At 41.1% G+C, this 22,433-nt stretch overlaps 1 protein-coding gene across 1 annotated transcript in view; it reads left to right on the top strand.

Annotated features, from left to right (window-relative positions):
• Window positions 1-19,830, top strand: part of LOC308309325 (uncharacterized protein) — a gene marked incomplete at both ends in the record, with an annotated part of 54,847 nt that extends 35,017 nt beyond the window's left edge. The window contains 6 exons of the mRNA XM_080754874.1: window positions 12,523-12,628; window positions 13,677-13,756; window positions 14,502-14,531; window positions 17,107-17,265; window positions 17,903-18,025; window positions 19,715-19,830. Of these exons, the coding sequence (XP_080611000.1) occupies window positions 12,523-12,628; window positions 13,677-13,756; window positions 14,502-14,531; window positions 17,107-17,265; window positions 17,903-18,025; window positions 19,715-19,830 (614 nt within the window). The remainder of the gene's footprint in view (window positions 1-12,522; window positions 12,629-13,676; window positions 13,757-14,501; window positions 14,532-17,106; window positions 17,266-17,902; window positions 18,026-19,714) is intronic.
• Window positions 19,831-22,433: the final 2,603 nt, after the last annotated feature.

Here is a 22,433-nt window from a genome sequence, read left to right as displayed (position 1 = left end):
TTAAATACAACCCAACCACTGGTAACCATGGAAACATTAAATACAACCCAACCACCGGTAACCATGGAAACATATTAAATACAACCCAACCACCGGTAACCATGGAAACATTAAATACAACCCAACCACCGGTAACCATGTAAACATATTAAATACAACCCAACCACTGGTAACCATGGAAACATATTAAATACAACCCAACCATGGGTAACCATGGAAACATTAAATACAACCCAACCACCGGTAACCATGGAAACATATTAAATACAACCCAACCACCGGTAACCATGGAAACATTAAATACAACCCAACCACTGGTAACCATGGAAACATATTAAATACAACCCAACCACCGGTAACCATGGAAACATATTAAATACAACCCAACCACCGGTAACCATGGAAACATTAAATACAACCCAACCACCGGTAACCATGGAAACATTAAATACAACCCAACCACCGGTAACCATGGAAACATATTAAATACAACCCAACCACCGGTAACCATGGAAACATATTAAATACAACCCAACCACCGGTAACCATGGAAACATTAAATACAACCCAACCACTGGTAACCATGGAAACATATTAAATACAACCCAACCACCGGTAACCATGGAAACATTAAATACAACCCAACCACCGGTAACCATGGAAACATATTAAATACAACCCAACCACCGGTAACCATGGAAACATATTAAATACAACCCAACCACCGGTAACCATGGAAACATATTAAATACAACCCAACCACCGGTAACCATGGAAACATATTAAATACAACCCAACCACCGGTAACCATGGAAACATTAAATACAACCCAACCACCGGTAACCATGGAAACATTAAATACAACCCAACCACCGGTAACCATGGAAACATATTAAATACAACCCAACCACCGGTAACCATGGAAACATTAAATACAACCCAACCACCGGTAACCATGGAAACATTAAATACAACCCAACCACCGGTAACCATGGAAACATATTAAGTACAACCCAACCACCGGTAACCATGGAAACATATTAAATACAACCCAACCACCGGTAACCATGGAAACATTAAATACAACCCAACCACCGGTAACCATGGAAACATATTAAATACAACCCAACCACCGGTAACCATGGAAACATTAAATACAACCCAACCACCGGTAACCATGGAAACATTAAATACAACCCAACCACTGGTAACCATGGAAACATATTAAATACAACCCAACCACCGGTAACCATGGAAACATTAAATACAACCCAACCACCGGTAACCATGGAAACATATTAAATACAACCCAACCACCGGTAACCATGGAAACATATTAAATACAACCCAACCACCGGTAACCATGGAAACATTAAATACAACCCAACCACCGGTAACCATGGAAACATTAAATACAACCCAACCACCGGTAACCATGGAAACATATTAAATACAACCCAACCACCGGTAACCATGGAAACATATTAAATACAACCCAACCACCGGTAACCATGGAAACATTAAATACAACCCAACCACCGGTAACCATGGAAACATTAAATACAACCCAACCACCGGTAACCATGGAAACATTAAATACAACCCAACCACCGGTAACCATGGAAACATATTAAATACAACCCAACCACCGGTAACCATGGAAACATATTAAATACAACCCAACCACCGGTAACCATGGAAACATATTAAATACAACCCAACCACTGGTAACCATGGAAACATATTAAATACAACCCAACCACCGGTAACCATGGAAACATATTAAATACAACCCAACCACCGGTAACCATGGAAACATATTAAATACAACCCAACCACCGGTAACCATGGAAACATTAAATACAACCCAACCACCGGTAACCATGGAAACATTAAATACAACCCAACCACCGGTAACCATGGAAACATATTAAATACAACCCAACCACCGGTAACCATGGAAACATTAAATACAACCCAACCACGGGTAACCATGGAAACATTAAATACAACCCAACCACTGGTAACCATGGAAACATATTAAATACAACCCAACCACTGGTAACCATGGAAACATATTAAATACAACCCAACCACTGGTAACCATGGAAACATATTAAATACAACCCAACCACCGGTAACCATGGAAACATATTAAATACAACCCAACCACCGGTAACCATGGAAACATTAAATACAACCCAACCACGGGTAACCATGGAAACATATTAAATACAACCCAACCACCGGTAACCATGGAAACATATTAAATACAACCCAACCACCGGTAACCATGGAAACATTAAATACAACCCAACCACCGGTAACCATGGAAACATATTAAATACAACCCAACCACCGGTAACCATGGAAACATATTAAATACAACCCAACCACCGGTAACCATGGAAACATATTAAATACAACCCAACCACCGGTAACCATGGAAACATATTAAATACAACCCAACCACTGGTAACCATGTAAACATATTAAATACAACCCAACCACCGGTAACCATGTAAACATATTAAATACAACCCAACCACCGGTAACCATGGAAACATTAAATACAACCCAACCACCGGTAACCATGGAAACATATTAAATACAACCCAACCACCGGTAACCATGGAAACATTAAATACAACCCAACCACCGGTAACCATGGAAACATATTAAATACAACCCAACCACCGGTAACCATGTAAACATATTAAATACAACCCAACCACCGGTAACCATGGAAACATATTAAATACAACCCAACCACTGGTAACCATGGAAACATATTAAATACAACCCAACCACCGGTAACCATGGAAACATATTAAATACAACCCAACCACCGGTAACCATGTAAACATATTAAATACAACCCAACCACCGGTAACCATGGAAACATATTAAATACAACCCAACCACCGGTAACCATGGAAACATTAAATACAACCCAACCACCGGTAACCATGGAAACATTAAATACAACCCAACCACCGGTAACCATGGAAACATTAAATACAACCCAACCACCGGTAACCATGGAAACATATTAAATACAACCCAACCACGGGTAACCATGGAAACATTAAATACAACCCAACCACTGGTAACCATGGAAACATATTAAATACAACCCAACCACCGGTAACCATGGAAACATATTAAATACAACCCAACCACTGGTAACCATGGAAACATATTAAATACAACCCAACCACCGGTAACCATGGAAACATATTAAATACAACCCAACCACCGGTAACCATGGAAACATATTAAATACAACCCAACCACCGGTAACCATGGAAACATTAAATACAACCCAACCACCGGTAACCATGGAAACATATTAAATACAACCCAACCACGGGTAACCATGGAAACATTAAATACAACCCAACCACTGGTAACCATGGAAACATATTAAATACAACCCAACCACTGGTAACCATGGAAACATATTAAATACAACCCAACCACTGGTAACCATGGAAACATATTAAATACAACCCAACCACCGGTAACCATGGAAACATATTAAATACAACCCAACCACCGGTAACCATGGAAACATATTAAATACAACCCAACCACCGGTAACCATGGAAACATTAAATACAACCCAACCACCGGTAACCATGGAAACATATTAAATACAACCCAACCACCGGTAACCATGGAAACATTAAATACAACCCAACCACTGGTAACCATGGAAACATTAAATACAACCCAACCACCGGTAACCATGGAAACATTAAATACAACCCAACCACCGGTAACCATGGAAACATATTAAATACAACCCAACCACCGGTAACCATGGAAACATATTAAATACAACCCAACCACCGGTAACCATGGAAACATTAAATACAACCCAACCACTGGTAACCATGGAAACATTAAATACAACCCAACCACCGGTAACCATGGAAACATATTAAATACAACCCAACCACTGGTAACCATGGAAACATATTAAATACAACCCAACCACTGGTAACCATGGAAACATATTAAATACAACCCAACCACCGGTAACCATGGAAACATATTAAATACAACCCAACCACCGGTAACCATGGAAACATTAAATACAACCCAACCACCGGTAACCATGGAAACATATTAAATACAACCCAACCACCGGTAACCATGGAAACATATTAAATACAACCCAACCACCGGTAACCATGGAAACATATTAAATACAACCCAACCACCGGTAACCATGTAAACATATTAAATACAACCCAACCACCGGTAACCATGGAAACATATTAAATACAACCCAACCACCGGTAACCATGGAAACATTAAATACAACCCAACCACCGGTAACCATGGAAACATTAAATACAACCCAACCACCGGTAACCATGGAAACATTAAATACAACCCAACCACCGGTAACCATGGAAACATATTAAATACAACCCAACCACCGGTAACCATGGAAACATATTAAATACAACCCAACCACCGGTAACCATGGAAACATTAAATACAACCCAACCACCGGTAACCATGGAAACATTAAATACAACCCAACCACCGGTAACCATGGAAACATATTAAATACAACCCAACCACCGGTAACCATGGAAACATATTAAATACAACCCAACCACCGGTAACCATGGAAACATATTAAATACAACCCAACCACGGGTAACCATGGAAACATATTAAATACAACCCAACCACCGGTAACCATGGAAACATATTAAATACAACCCAACCACGGGTAACCATGGAAACATTAAATACAACCCAACCACCGGTAACCATGGAAACATTAAATACAACCCAACCACGGGTAACCATGGAAACATATTAAATACAACCCAACCACCGGTAACCATGTAAACATATTAAATACAACCCAACCACCGGTAACCATGGAAACATATTAAATACAACCCAACCACCGGTAACCATGTAAACATATTAAATACAACCCAACCACCGGTAACCATGGAAACATTAAATACAACCCAACCACCGGTAACCATGGAAACATATTAAATACAACCCAACCACCGGTAACCATGGAAACATTAAATACAACCCAACCACCGGTAACCATGGAAACATTAAATACAACCCAACCACCGGTAACCATGGAAACATTAAATACAACCCAACCACCGGTAACCATGGAAACATTAAATACAACCCAACCACCGGTAACCATGGAAACATTAAATACAACCCAACCACCGGTAACCATGGAAACATATTAAATACAACCCAACCACCGGTAACCATGGAAACATTAAATACAACCCAACCACCGGTAACTATGGAAACATTAAATACAACCCAACCACCGGTAACCATGGAAACATATTAAATACAACCCAACCACCGGTAACCATGGAAACATTAAATACAACCCAACCACCGGTAACCATGGAAACATATTAAATACAACCCAACCACCGGTAACCATGGAAACATATTAAATACAACCCAACCACGGGTAACCATGGAAACATTAAATACAACCCAACCACCGGTAACCATGGAAACATTAAATACAACCCAACCACTGGTAACCATGGAAACATATTAAATACAACCCAACCACTGGTAACCATGGAAACATATTAAATACAACCCAACCACCGGTAACCATGGAAACATATTAAATACAACCCAACCACCGGTAACCATGGAAACATTAAATACAACCCAACCACTGGTAACCATGGAAACATATTAAATACAACCCAACCACGGGTAACCATGGAAACATATTAAATACAACCCAACCACCGGTAACCATGGAAACATATTAAATACAACCCAACCACTGGTAACCATGGAAACATATTAAATACAACCCAACCACCGGTAACCATGGAAACATATTAAATACAACCCAACCACCGGTAACCATGGAAACATATTAAATACAACCCAACCACCGGTAACCATGGAAACATATTAAATACAACCCAACCACCGGTAACCATGGAAACATTAAATACAACCCAACCACCGGTAACCATGGAAACATATTAAATACAACCCAACCACCGGTAACCATGGAAACACATTAAATACAACCCAACCACCGGTAACCATGGAAACATATTAAATACAACCCAACCACCGGTAACCATGGAAACATTAAATACAACCCAACCACTGGTAACCATGGAAACATATTAAATACAACCCAACCACCGGTAACCATGGAAACATTAAATACAACCCAACCACCGGTAACCATGGAAACATATTAAATACAACCCAACCACCGGTAACCATGGAAACATATTAAATACAACCCAACCACCGGTAACCATGGAAACATTAAATACAACCCAACCACCGGTAACCATGGAAACATATTAAATACAACCCAACCACCGGTAACCATGGAAACATATTAAATACAACCCAACCACCGGTAACCATGGAAACATATTAAATACAACCCAACCACCGGTAACCATGGAAACATTAAATACAACCCAACCACTGGTAACCATGGAAACATATTAAATACAACCCAACCACCGGTAACCATGGAAACATTAAATACAACCCAACCACTGGTAACCATGGAAACATTAAATACAACCCAACCACCGGTAACCATGGAAACATATTAAATACAACCCAACCACCGGTAACCATGGAAACATATTAAATACAACCCAACCACCGGTAACCATGGAAACATATTAAATACAACCCAACCACCGGTAACCATGGAAACATATTAAATACAACCCAACCACCGGTAACCATGGAAACATATTAAATACAACCCAACCACCGGTAACCATGGAAACATATTAAATACAACCCAACCACCGGTAACCATGGAAACATATTAAATACAACCCAACCACTGGTAACCATGGAAACATTAAATACAACCCAACCACCGGTAACCATGGAAACATATTAAATACAACCCAACCACCGGTAACCATGGAAACATATTAAATACAACCCAACCACCGGTAACCATGGAAACATATTAAATACAACCCAACCACCGGTAACCATGGAAACATATTAAATACAACCCAACCACCGGTAACCATGGGAACATATTAAATACAACCCAACCACCGGTAACCATGTAAACATATTAAATACAACCCAACCACCGGTAACCATGGAAACATATTAAATACAACCCAACCACCGGTAACCATGGGAACATATTAAATACAACCCAACCACCGGTAACCATGTAAACATATTAAATACAACCCAACCACCGGTAACCATGGAAACATATTAAATACAACCCAACCACCGGTAACCATGGAAACATATTAAATACAACCCAACCACCGGTAACCATGGAAACATATTAAATACAACCCAACCACCGGTAACCATGGAAACATTAAATACAACCCAACCACCGGTAACCATGGAAACATATTAAATACAACCCAACCACCGGTAACCATGGAAACATTAAATACAACCCAACCACCGGTAACCATGGAAACATATTAAATACAACCCAACCACCGGTAACCATGGAAACATTAAATACAACCCAACCACCGGTAACCATGGAAACATTAAATACAACCCAACCACCGGTAACCATGGAAACATTAAATACAACCCAACCACCGGTAACCATGGAAACATATTAAATACAACCCAACCACCGGTAACCATGTAAACATATTAAATACAACCCAACCACCGGTAACCATGGAAACATTAAATACAACCCAACCACGGGTAACCATGGAAACATATTAAATACAACCCAACCACCGGTAACCATGGAAACATATTAAATACAACCCAACCACGGGTAACCATGGAAACATTAAATACAACCCAACCACCGGTAACCATGGAAACATATTAAATACAACCCAACCACCGGTAACCATGGAAACATATTAAATACAACCCAACCACCGGTAACCATGGAAACATATTAAATACAACCCAACCACCGGTAACCATGGAAACATATTAAATACAACCCAACCACCGGTAACCATGGAAACATATTAAATACAACCCAACCACCGGTAACCATGGAAACATATTAAATACAACCCAACCACCGGTAACCATGGAAACATATTAAATACAACCCAACCACGGGTAACCATGGAAACATATTAAATACAACCCAACCACCGGTAACCATGGAAACATATTAAATACAACCCAACCACGGGTAACCATGGAAACATTAAATACAACCCAACCACCGGTAACCATGGAAACATTAAATACAACCCAACCACGGGTAACCATGGAAACATATTAAATACAACCCAACCACCGGTAACCATGTAAACATATTAAATACAACCCAACCACCGGTAACCATGGAAACATATTAAATACAACCCAACCACCGGTAACCATGTAAACATATTAAATACAACCCAACCACCGGTAACCATGGAAACATTAAATACAACCCAACCACCGGTAACCATGGAAACATATTAAATACAACCCAACCACCGGTAACCATGGAAACATTAAATACAACCCAACCACCGGTAACCATGGAAACATTAAATACAACCCAACCACCGGTAACCATGGAAACATTAAATACAACCCAACCACCGGTAACCATGGAAACATTAAATACAACCCAACCACCGGTAACCATGGAAACATTAAATACAACCCAACCACCGGTAACCATGGAAACATATTAAATACAACCCAACCACCGGTAACCATGGAAACATTAAATACAACCCAACCACCGGTAACTATGGAAACATTAAATACAACCCAACCACCGGTAACCATGGAAACATATTAAATACAACCCAACCACCGGTAACCATGGAAACATTAAATACAACCCAACCACCGGTAACCATGGAAACATATTAAATACAACCCAACCACCGGTAACCATGGAAACATATTAAATACAACCCAACCACGGGTAACCATGGAAACATTAAATACAACCCAACCACCGGTAACCATGGAAACATTAAATACAACCCAACCACTGGTAACCATGGAAACATATTAAATACAACCCAACCACTGGTAACCATGGAAACATATTAAATACAACCCAACCACCGGTAACCATGGAAACATATTAAATACAACCCAACCACCGGTAACCATGGAAACATTAAATACAACCCAACCACTGGTAACCATGGAAACATATTAAATACAACCCAACCACGGGTAACCATGGAAACATATTAAATACAACCCAACCACCGGTAACCATGGAAACATATTAAATACAACCCAACCACTGGTAACCATGGAAACATATTAAATACAACCCAACCACCGGTAACCATGGAAACATATTAAATACAACCCAACCACCGGTAACCATGGAAACATATTAAATACAACCCAACCACCGGTAACCATGGAAACATATTAAATACAACCCAACCACCGGTAACCATGGAAACATTAAATACAACCCAACCACCGGTAACCATGGAAACATATTAAATACAACCCAACCACCGGTAACCATGGAAACACATTAAATACAACCCAACCACCGGTAACCATGGAAACATATTAAATACAACCCAACCACCGGTAACCATGGAAACATTAAATACAACCCAACCACTGGTAACCATGGAAACATATTAAATACAACCCAACCACCGGTAACCATGGAAACATTAAATACAACCCAACCACCGGTAACCATGGAAACATATTAAATACAACCCAACCACCGGTAACCATGGAAACATATTAAATACAACCCAACCACCGGTAACCATGGAAACATTAAATACAACCCAACCACCGGTAACCATGGAAACATATTAAATACAACCCAACCACCGGTAACCATGGAAACATATTAAATACAACCCAACCACCGGTAACCATGGAAACATATTAAATACAACCCAACCACCGGTAACCATGGAAACATTAAATACAACCCAACCACTGGTAACCATGGAAACATATTAAATACAACCCAACCACCGGTAACCATGGAAACATTAAATACAACCCAACCACTGGTAACCATGGAAACATTAAATACAACCCAACCACCGGTAACCATGGAAACATATTAAATACAACCCAACCACCGGTAACCATGGAAACATATTAAATACAACCCAACCACCGGTAACCATGGAAACATATTAAATACAACCCAACCACCGGTAACCATGGAAACATATTAAATACAACCCAACCACCGGTAACCATGGAAACATATTAAATACAACCCAACCACCGGTAACCATGGAAACATATTAAATACAACCCAACCACCGGTAACCATGGAAACATATTAAATACAACCCAACCACTGGTAACCATGGAAACATTAAATACAACCCAACCACCGGTAACCATGGAAACATATTAAATACAACCCAACCACCGGTAACCATGGAAACATATTAAATACAACCCAACCACCGGTAACCATGGAAACATATTAAATACAACCCAACCACCGGTAACCATGGAAACATATTAAATACAACCCAACCACCGGTAACCATGGGAACATATTAAATACAACCCAACCACCGGTAACCATGTAAACATATTAAATACAACCCAACCACCGGTAACCATGGAAACATATTAAATACAACCCAACCACCGGTAACCATGGGAACATATTAAATACAACCCAACCACCGGTAACCATGTAAACATATTAAATACAACCCAACCACCGGTAACCATGGAAACATATTAAATACAACCCAACCACCGGTAACCATGGAAACATATTAAATACAACCCAACCACCGGTAACCATGGAAACATATTAAATACAACCCAACCACCGGTAACCATGGAAACATTAAATACAACCCAACCACCGGTAACCATGGAAACATATTAAATACAACCCAACCACCGGTAACCATGGAAACATTAAATACAACCCAACCACCGGTAACCATGGAAACATATTAAATACAACCCAACCACCGGTAACCATGGAAACATTAAATACAACCCAACCACCGGTAACCATGGAAACATTAAATACAACCCAACCACCGGTAACCATGGAAACATTAAATACAACCCAACCACCGGTAACCATGGAAACATATTAAATACAACCCAACCACCGGTAACCATGTAAACATATTAAATACAACCCAACCACCGGTAACCATGGAAACATTAAATACAACCCAACCACGGGTAACCATGGAAACATATTAAATACAACCCAACCACCGGTAACCATGGAAACATATTAAATACAACCCAACCACCGGTAACCATGGAAACATATTAAATACAACCCAACCACCAGTAACCATGGAAACATATTAAATACAACCCAACCACCGGTAACCATGGAAACATATTAAATACAACCCAACCACCGGTAACCATGGAAACATATTAAATACAACCCAACCACCGGTAACCATGGAAACATTAAATACAACCCAACCACCGGTAACCATGGAAACATATTAAATACAACCCAACCACCGGTAACCATGGAAACATATTAAATACAACCCAACAAAATACAACCCAACCACCGGTAACCATGGAAACATATTAAATACAACCCAACCACCGGTAACCATGGAAACATATTAAATACAACCCAACCACCGGTAACCATGGAAACATTAAATACAACCCAACCACCGGTAACCATGGAAACATTAAATACAACCCAACCACGGGTAAAGTAAAATTCAAGATTCAAGATTCAAGATTCATTTATTTGGTCCCGAAGGAAATTTTCTTGGACATGCAGGCTGCTACATAACATACAACAGGACAAGACAGACAGAAAGTAGATTACAACAAATAGTGCACAACACACAGTGCTGACATACAGGTCAAGAGCATACATTACATTACACTATTCACCCCTACTAACGGCCTGAGTTTAGCAGAGTAACGGATATGGGAATGAATGAGTATTTGTATCTGTTCAAATGTCTTTTCTTGTTTTTAACTGGGACTCTATAACGTCTACCAGAGGGTAGCAGTTCCTATTCTGAATGCAGAACATGAGAGGGGTCAGCAATTATAGCTTTCTTAACTACACTTTCCTCAAATATTGCTTTAAGGGTGGGGTGCTCCCTCACACCCATCACCTTCAATGCAATCCGAGCTAGTCTATTAATCTGTGCTTTTGACCTCACAGTCAAATTACCAAACCACACACAAATTGTATAACGGAAAATACTCTCGATCACAGCATGATAGAAAAGCAACATCACTCTCTGCTGGACACCAAACACCCTGAGCCTACGCAGAAAGTGAAGTCGCTGCTGGATCTTCGTACACACATGATTAACATGGACATCCCAGGATAACTTGCTGTCAATATGCACACCCAATTCATCTCAAACCCCAATCATGACGCGCTAGTCGTTTAGGTCATGTATGGCCTACTTGTGCACAAGGAGCAACAGAGTGCGACAGAGTGCAGTTCTAGTTGTTGTTGTTATTATTATTATTATTATTATTAGTAGTAGTAGTGGTAGTAGTAGTAATGTATTGTCATTGTGTTTTCAGAGTATGAGGTGGTGTCCACAGCTAAAGGACCAGATGGGGAACAGGTCTCTGTTCTGACCACCAACCAGACGCACACTGCTGTGGAGAACCTGAAACCAGACAACAGGTACTGGTTCTTCCTACCAACCTATCAGTCTGTATTGTAGTAGCCTCGGAAACCCAGGCTTCTTTTGGCGATTGGAAGAAAAAGAAGCCTGGGCGAACCCATTAAAATGTTGGCGGAAGTATAGAATTTCCCTAACCAATCAGATGCAGACGTCCGTCGCTCCGAATGACGCAGCAGCGTTCTCTGCACTGAGCAGAGGAGCAGAGGGGGGAGGAGAACACATGCTATTGGTCGGAGACTTGCGGAGAGATTCGCCGCGCCCGCCCATCTGCCTACACTAAACTGTCTGCGTTAGGTTAGAGTGGTATTATAGAGAATCTGAAACCAGACAACAGCTACTGGTTCCTCCCACCAATGTAACATACTATATTATATAGAGAACCAGACCAGAGCAACTGGTTCCTCCTACCAACCTAACATTCTGTGTTGTATAGAGAACCTGAAACCAGACCAAACAGATACTCCTCAGATATTCCTCCCACCATCCTAACATCTAATGCGGCCCCCACTTTCACTTAATAACCCACAGGTTAAAAGTTATATATAACGGAATACCGATATATTATTGATTTCAGCTGTTACGATTCCAAACATGCAAACATGACCTGTTTTAATTTAGTTCGTTCAATGACTAGTATTAAAATGGTCTTTATTATGTTCAATAAAGGTAACATAAGTATAACTAAAAGCATTTGAAATTAAATAAAAATTATTACTTTTAAGGATTACAATTCAAAAATAGCAAATCTACAAGCTCGTAGATCGGCTGGTTTTGCTACTCTTGTGTGACATACTTGAATGATTCAGTAGGGTATTAATATACGGGGGAAAAGTTAAAATATCGAAAAAAGAGATTTATTTCAGTAACAATAATGCAATGCAGCCTTCTGGAGTGAGTGTGGAAATATCCATTATCAAAGTTGCCCACCCCTGATATAGAGCTACTGGTTTCTCCCACCAACCTAACATTCTGCTCTCTCTCTCTCTCTCTCTCTCTCTCTCTCTCTCTCTCTCTCTCTCTCTCTCTCTCTCTATATCTCTCTATCAGTTATGAGTTTAAGGTGACTCCTAAGAATGATCTGGGAACTGGACCTGCCAGTGAGCCTGTGTCCTTCAACACCGAGTCAGGTACGCACATACACACGCACACACGCACGCACGCACGCACACACACACACACACACACACACACACACACACACACACTTACACACGCGCACACACGCACGCACGCACACACACACACACACATGCACACACACACACACACACACGTGCGCACGCGCAAGAACGCTTGCACGCATTCTTTAGACCACTGTTTCCCAAACAATGGGTCGGGACACATTTTGTGGGTCGCAGACAGATTTTTATTGGTCGCTTTGTTTTTGGTTTCCTAAATTTAGTTTTTCAATTATTATTATTCAAAATATATATATAAAAAAGTTCCCCAAAACGCATGATTTTTCATTAATTAGAAACAAAATTCTATGACTTCTTTTTGTAATTTCATGAAGAAATCAAAGACATTCCATAAATAAGTCCACAATGCTTAAGAAGTAGTGAAAATAGCCGATCTACAAGCTCACAACGCTGCGTGAGGCGAAATATTGTGAGCTTTTAGATCTGCTGTTTTCACTAGTTTGGGTGAGAGGCAAACGTCTTTGGGTTTCGAGCTGAACAGTCTGAAAACACTGCTTTAGACCCGCCCCAATATCTGAAAAGTCTGAATATGGCAAAGGTGACAGAAAAGCCTATAAGTTGAGAATGTTCACTCTTATCTTCATAACATCTGCTGAACCTAAACAAATACTAAATCTAATAAATCTCTCACATACCTCATAACGTTGTCTGTCTGTCTGTCTCTCTCTCACAGCGGATCCTCGGGTTAGTGAGAATATATCAGGTAAGACTGTCTGTCTGTCTGTCTGTCTGTCTGTCTGTCTGTCTGTCTGTCTGCCTGCCTGCCTGCCTGCCTGCCTGCCTGCCTGCCTGCCTGTCTGTCTGTCTGTCTGTCTGTCTGTCTGTCTGTCTGTCTGTCTGTCTGTCTGTCTGTCTGTCAGCAATCTGGGAACCCATCGTCAAAGAAGAAAGGGCGACACCTATCGGTCTGTCTCGAGAGATTAGTCTGTCAGTGATGTTAAGCTTAACAAACAGATGATCTCAACCTGACTCCACTGTAAAGCCTCTATGAGAGTCTGCGGTGAAGAGCCTATCACCGCTAATAAATAAAACAAGTGGAGGCCATCATAGTCAGTCACGGTGAAGTCCTATCACTGTGACTGACTGGTCTAGATAGACCAATCAGTGAACGGGGTGATGGGCCGATCTGTCTGAAAGTAAAAACAGAGAGATGTGTCGGGGTTCGCGGTGGAAAGCTCTTCACCGTGAGGAATGAAGCAATGTTGTAGTTTTATGACTTAAAAAGACTACACCGCGGTGGATAGCTTATCACCACGGTGCCTACTATGATAGGGGCTTTATGCTCTTCATGTTGGCGTTAGAGTTCTGGACTAACCGCAGGCAAGCCTGCATTTTTTTTTAAATAGTTCAAATCTACAAGCTCACAACGTGTCAATGTTATTTTAAGTACTTAAAAATGTTTTTCAGAATAGTAAAAAAGGGCAAAGAAGTTCATGGGTTTAGCATGGAGGAGAATAGGGTCCATGGAGTGCCTACACGGTCTTTTAATTCAAACAAACTTTTCCAGAAAGTAGTGTTTTGCCACTCAGTAGACGTTCCCACATAACTTCCTGGTATGATGATGATGTCACACGCATATCCTCTATCAGACAATTGTACAAGTCCCTCTGATCCGAGTCCAAGTCGAGTCACAAGTCATCTGGTCCAAGTCTCAAGCAAGTCTCAAGTTGTTCTGTTGTGGGCAAGTCAAGTCAAGTCGAGTCACAAGGTTGTCAAGTCAAGTCGAGTCGAGTCACAAGGTTGTCATGTCAAGTCGCGTCGAGTCGAGTCGCGTCGAGTCGAGTCACAAGGTTGTCAAGTCAAGTCAAGTCAAGTCACAAGGTTGTCAAGTTGAGTAAATGATACCTCTGTGACCATAACTATTAAGTAATTAACATTCAGTAGGAAAAGAACAGTAGCCTAACACTAAGCCTACCCTCTGACCATAATACTCTATCATGGCAGAGGTTCTCAAACTTTTAAATTCCGAGGTCTCTCTCCCCTAGAACCAAATGGATTTGGTTGTACACTGTCAGTACAGACCTGTAAGGGTCAATTTAGACCCCTGGCTGGTATATCCTCTGAAAAAAAATAGACTTCAAAACTGCTACAGGCCTATTGCTTTAAAAACAAAAACAAACAAGACACAATCATCTTAACGTGCTTTGTTTTGTACTACTAGTACTGTATTTTAAAGTCATTTCTCATCAGGCACAAATTTAGCTGCCTACTCCACAACACGTGCATCATTTGTTTTGCTGGCATGGGGTCCCATTCATGACCGCAAGTAACCCCAAGTTACACCAAATGTCGTTACCCGTCGTAAACTATAGAATGACTACGCAACCACCACAGGCTGGCAACACATTTCTGGTCGGTCACATTTGTCTGTGTAACATTACGGGCCATGCGAAAAGCTCCCAAGAATAACAGTGGAGTGGAAAACTTGTCTGAGGCTAAATGAAAAGGAATAAAGCTTTTGCGTGGGAGTTATTTAGTGAAGTTCTTAACCCTGCTGACGACTGGATGGGATGTATGTTATGAAAAGTGAGAAAGTGTTGGAAGACGGAGGCTTGCTACCATGATGGATAATTGGATAATTATTTATGCAGTCACAGATCAACGTTCGTGACAGTGGTGAGTGACATTGTTGTCTTATTAATGTTCAAAACACGATCGACCGACAGTATATCACCAACACACACATGCACACGCGCACACACACTTAGTTCTAATGTTATCTTATGTTTGGTTTTACTTGTCTTCATGCGCAGTCTTCAAGTGGCGGATAAAGTTTGATGTCGTTCCCTCTTTGTCTTTGATTTTAGCGTTACATATCTTGTATTGAGTGTTCCTCTGTTTACCATCGGAGTGGAAGTTTTTATATGCAAACTGCACGGAACTGTAGCAGCAGAACTGGCAGTGGCTGCATCAGGCTGGGGTGCAGCAGTAGCCATTCATGCTGTGTGTGTGTGTGTGTGTGTGTGTGTGTGTGTCTGGTGCTTGTGCTCTCGCTAACATGCCTGTCTCCAATCAATCAAATCAATCAATCAATAAAAGTGTGAACCTAGCGTGGCGTTCACGACTGCTTTGGTGAGTGGCGTAGCGGCAAGTCGTCCGAGTCGGCGTGTCTCAAGTCGAGTCGAGTCGGGAGTCATTGTCTTCCAAGTCAAGTCGAGTCTCAAGTTTTTGTCCTTATGTCCGATCAAGTCGCAAGTCGTCAAAAATATGACTCGGGTCCGAGTCAAGTCGAGTCATCATGACTCGAGTCCAATTGTCTGTCCTCTATTGCATCGTAGGTAAAGCAGCCATCTGGACAGCCTTCCCCTTCCACACAGCCAGCCAATCAGAGTGCCAGGGCCGTCAGTACGTGAAGAGGACTTGGTACCGCAAGTTTGTGGGAGTTCAGCTCTGTAACTCTCTGAGATACAATATCTATCTGTCTGAGAGTCTGACTGGTACGCACACACGCACGCACACACACACAGACACACACACACACACACACACACACACACACACACACACACACGCACATTCTTGTTTTTGCTACATACTGAGGACCTCCATTGACTTACATTGATTTTTCTTCCATTCCTGTGGCCTTACCCTAACCCCTAACCCTAAACCTAACCCTAACCCTAACCCTAACCCTAACCCTAACCCTTTACACAACCCTAAATTTAGTGAGGACTGCAAAAATGTCCTCACTTTCCAAAAATGTCCTCACACTGTTGGTCAAAACCTATTTCTGGAGCTCAGTATGTAGCAAGAACAATAACGCACACACACACGCACACGCGCACGCACACGCACACGCACACACACACACACACACACGCACACACGCACACGCACACGCACACTCACACACAAACAATGACCAGTACGCACTCATGCGCGCATACACACGCACATACAATCCACCTACATGCTCAGCTATCAGCCACACCTAAACATACCTTGATAACTTCACAAAGTTATTGAAAAGCGAGAACCCAAAATGTACATCTGGCTGTCTAATACAGTTATGCTAATTGTGTGCGTGCGTGCGTGCGTGCGTGCATGCGCGTGCGTGTGTGTGTGTGTGTGCAGGTACATTCTACAGCATCGGGGACCAGTCAGGGTTCGGTGAGGACCACTGTCAGTTCGTCGACTCTTTCCTGGACGGGAAAACAGGAAGACAACTAACAGCTGACCAGCTGCCCCTCATTAAAGGTAGGGTCAATTAATACATTCATTAATTAACTCACAGCTGCCCCTCATTAAAGGTAATAACAATTAATACATTCATTAATTAACTCACAGCTAAAGCCCCTTTTCGACTGCAGCTTTAGCACCACACTACACAACACTACACCACTATAATGGATTATAACTGTGTTATAAATGTGTACTATGATAACTATAATACACCTTAATACATTGTAAAAGTGGTAATAGTGTTATAGTGGTGCACAATAGAATCTATGCACGGATTACTTGCCTGGCTCCAGGCCATAGACCCGCCCACTCTCTGAGCGGACTGGTTCTCTTGGTCTGGTGTTGTCATATTGTTGTCACGCTAAAGTCTCTCTGGTTTTAGGCAGAACCAAGCCAATGAGAGTCTGAGCCTCGAGGAGGGGGTGGGTCTAACTTTTGAAAATCAACAGAAACAGAGGAGGGAGGCGGAGCTCAGCCAAAGCTCTTAATTGCTCCCTTTGAACTTCAAAGGGGGTTGTGCACGCCTCGTTAGCATCAAAGACAACAACCTGTTTGATGCCTGTCATAGAGGGGAGGGGGGAGGGGGGAACACAACCCCCCCACTAGATCTCTTGTGATTGGGAATTTCACATTTTAAATCCCTCCCCTTTGAAATCTCTAGTCAATGGGACAATGTCAGACTCAAGCTCCAACATATTACAACTACACCAACATATTACAACTATATCCTGGTGGTCTAAATGAAAAGTCAGTGAGTGATCAGTCATTATGAAGTGTTTGGCCCTGTTTGGCCTAGCTCAGACCTACTCTAGAGTGGATACTTTTTAGTACCATGTTTAGTACCACGTTAACGTTTAGTATGTTTATTACCTGGTTATAACGCTCACAACAATGCGACGTGATGCGTTGTGAGCTTGTAGATCTGCTATTTTCAAATAGCCAAGGTATAAAAAAAATAGGGCTGAAGTGGATTCATATAATTTATATCTGTAAAGTAACTAGTAACTAGTAACTAGTAACTAAAGTTTATATCTGTAAAGTAACTAAAGTTTAATTTATATCTGTAAAGTAACTAAAGTTTAATTTATATCTGTAAAGTAACTAAAGTTTAATTTATATCTGTAAAGTAACTAAAGTTTAATTTATATCTGTAAAGTAACTAAAGTTTAATTTATATCTGTAAAGTAACTAAAGTTTAATTTATATCTGTAAAGTAACTAAAGTTTAATTTATATCTGTAAAGTAACTAAAGTTTAATTTATATCTGTAAAGTAACTAAAGTTTAATTTATATCTGTAAAGTAACTAAAGTTTAATTTATATCTGTAAAGTAACTAAAGTTTAATTTATATCTGTAAAGTAACTAAAGTTTAATTTATATCTGTAAAGTAACTAAAGTTTAATTTATATCTGTAAAGTAACTAAAGTTTAATTTATATCTGTAAAGTAACTAAAGTTTAATTTATATCTGTAAAGTAACTAGTAACTAAAGTTTTCAAATAAATGTAGTGGAGAAAAAGTACAATATTTGGATCAGAGATGTAGTGGAGTAGAAGTAAAAGTATTGGAAATTGGAAATACTCAGCGGTCATTGTGTGTGTGTGTGTGTGTGTGTGTGTGTGTGTGTGTGTGTGTGTGTGTGTGTGTGTGTGTGTGTGTGTGTGTGTGTGTGTGTGTGTGTGTGTGTGTGTGTGTGTGTGTTCAGGGTTCTACAGAGCGGTGCGGCAGCAGCCGGTTCATTTCGGACAGATCGGCGGGCGGTCCCACATCAGCTACGTCTCCTGGTATGAATGTGGAACGCCCATCCCTGGGAAGTGGTAGGAAGGACCCCACGCCGCCACGGACGCCCACGGACCCCCACGGACGCCCACGGACCCCTACAGACCCCTACAGACCCCGATGGACCCCTACAGACCCCTACAGACCCCCACGGACCCCCACGGACCCCCACGAATCCCCACGGACCCCTACAGACCCCTACAGACCCCCACAGACCCCCGGGAAACGTCACATTCTTTCAGTCTATTAACGACAGTGGTTCTCAAACGGTGGATTTGTACACTCTCAGAGTCACAGAGCTGTAAGGGTCCATTTGGTTCCATTTGTACACTCTCAGAGTTACAGAGCTGTAAGGGTCCATTTGGTTCCATTTGTACACTCTCAGAGTTACAGAGCTGTAAGGGTCCATTTGGTTCCATGTGTACACTCACACCCATATTAGCTGGGGACCCCCTCAAGGACCCCTGGGGGTCCCCGGGAACCTCTTTAATGGGCTGAGTAATTTAGAGGGAAAGGGTCGTTTTTTCGGGGTGCCGTGTTCCTTTAAGACAGTGGTCTGGGGGATCCCCAGATGATTAACTTAATGTGAAACATTGTTTTCTCACTCAACAGTAAACAAACCATCATAAAGTTTAAGTGTATAGAGGGCTGCACATTTCTAAAGTGACAATTTAAGGACTTTTTAATACCTCTTAAATGACAAATTAAACATTGGCCAAATTGTCAAATATTAGAGGCAGAAATAGTGAAAATAGCAGATCTACATTGCGAGGCGTTGTGAGCATGTAGCTCTGCTATTTTCACAATAGAACCGTGTTATATAAAATGTAATGCCTCAACTCTTAGTGCTCGTCAGCATGGGGGGGGGGGGGGGGGGGGGGGGTTGAGGACCACTGCTTTTAAGAGACAGAAAATAGAAAAGTACATAAATAAAGATAACGTTACAATAACTGTTTACACAATGGGAGCCCCGCCCCCAACATTGTACAGAAATGAATATTGATCTTGCGTTGCGTAAATATGTTTGTTTGTTGTTTTCCAATAAGGGATTATGAACCTCATATGTCTGAATACTCACTGCATCATGTTCACATATAGAGCACTGGGTCCCAAACTGTGGGTCGAGACTCATTTGTTGGTCACAGACCATTTTTTATGGGTCACGACACTAGTAAAAATCCCATTTTCTTCTCCTGCATAGAAATTATAATAATAATTAAGAAGCAGTGAAAATAGCTGATCTACAAGCTTGCGCAACGCGGTGCGAAGTGGTAGATTGTGGTAGATCGGCTATTAGGCTCTATTCACGGCCCGCCCACTCAGCAAATTTCTCAGCAACTTCCTGGTATTTTGAAGGGTAAACCCTGCTAAAAGCCCATAGAGTTAACACTGAAATCGCAAATGTAATGCAATTTCCGAATAGTAAAGTATAAAATACGGCTAGCATGATCAAGAACACAAGATAGTAAAAGGCACAAAGCATTATAATTTACTTTACCGTTCGAAATAATGATTTGTTGGCTTAAAGTCCAGCTATTTCTGTGTTAGTTTCCCCTTCAAAGCTGACATCAGTAGGCCTACCAGGAAGTTGCTGAGACATTTGCTGAGTGGGCGGGCTGTGAATGAAGGGTCCATTGTCTCTAGTCGGGGTTCCGGGCAAAACGTCTAATCTCTCTTCTGGGTCTCGTGCTATAGACCTTATTCACACCACGGCCATCTTGGATCACATGACTTCCTGGGATAGCAGCCTGCATTACAAACCATTGTAAACAATGGAGCGATGGTCTCAAAATATGAGTTCTATTCAACCAATTTATTTTGACCAAATTGGCAAATGGGCAGATGACAACATCAACATCCCCACGATATTCAAGGTAAGTTGGGTTGCAAACTTACTGTGTACAAAGACTTGCTATCTTTGCAGTGCTTGCTCCACCATCATATTAACTATGTGTTGTTAAATTGTTCCTGATTAATATGCAAAAATCACGATACAATTTAATAATATTTAACTATATGATGGCAGAGCAAGCACTAGTCTGCACATATACTGTAGCAAGTCTTTGTACAGAGTAACACTGTAACCTAACTACCATGAATATTGTGGATGTGGATTCTTTTGAATCATTTTGCGGATGTTGAAGTTGTCATCTGCCCATTTGTCAATTTGGTCAAAATAAATTGATTGAACAGAACTCATATTTTGGGACCATCGAGAAATGAAACGTGGGAACAACGCTACGCACCCGGGATGAACGAATGACGTCAGGACTTCAGTAAGTCTAGTGATGTAGCATCCAGGCTACACAGGAAACAGGAAACACCATACAAGGAGTTAGCACTGCTTTAGTCTCGCGTAGCCAGACACCTATTCACAATCTCCGAATGCTATATATAGAGTCTGGAACAGCAGCTCCTGAACGGCGAGTATCGGAAGTAGCCACTGCTGCACTGAACTGTAGTCCCACTGGAAACATAACAGAAGCACACTCGCACAGACAGAGTCATTATAATGAACTGTAGTCCCATTGGAAACATAACAGAAGCACACTAGCACAGACAAAGTCATTCAAGCGGCATATTCTTGTTATGGAAGTATAGTTAAGAAAACATTTGAAAACATCATGGAAGTAACAACAATAATA

This window comes from Nannobrachium achirus, assembly GCF_963921795.1.
Source record: "Nannobrachium achirus genome assembly, chromosome: 24".
NCBI classification, from domain to species: domain Eukaryota; kingdom Metazoa; phylum Chordata; class Actinopteri; order Myctophiformes; family Myctophidae; genus Nannobrachium; species Nannobrachium achirus.
Note: the sequence above shows the minus strand (reverse complement) of the source record. Positions and strands in the feature narration are given on the sequence as shown.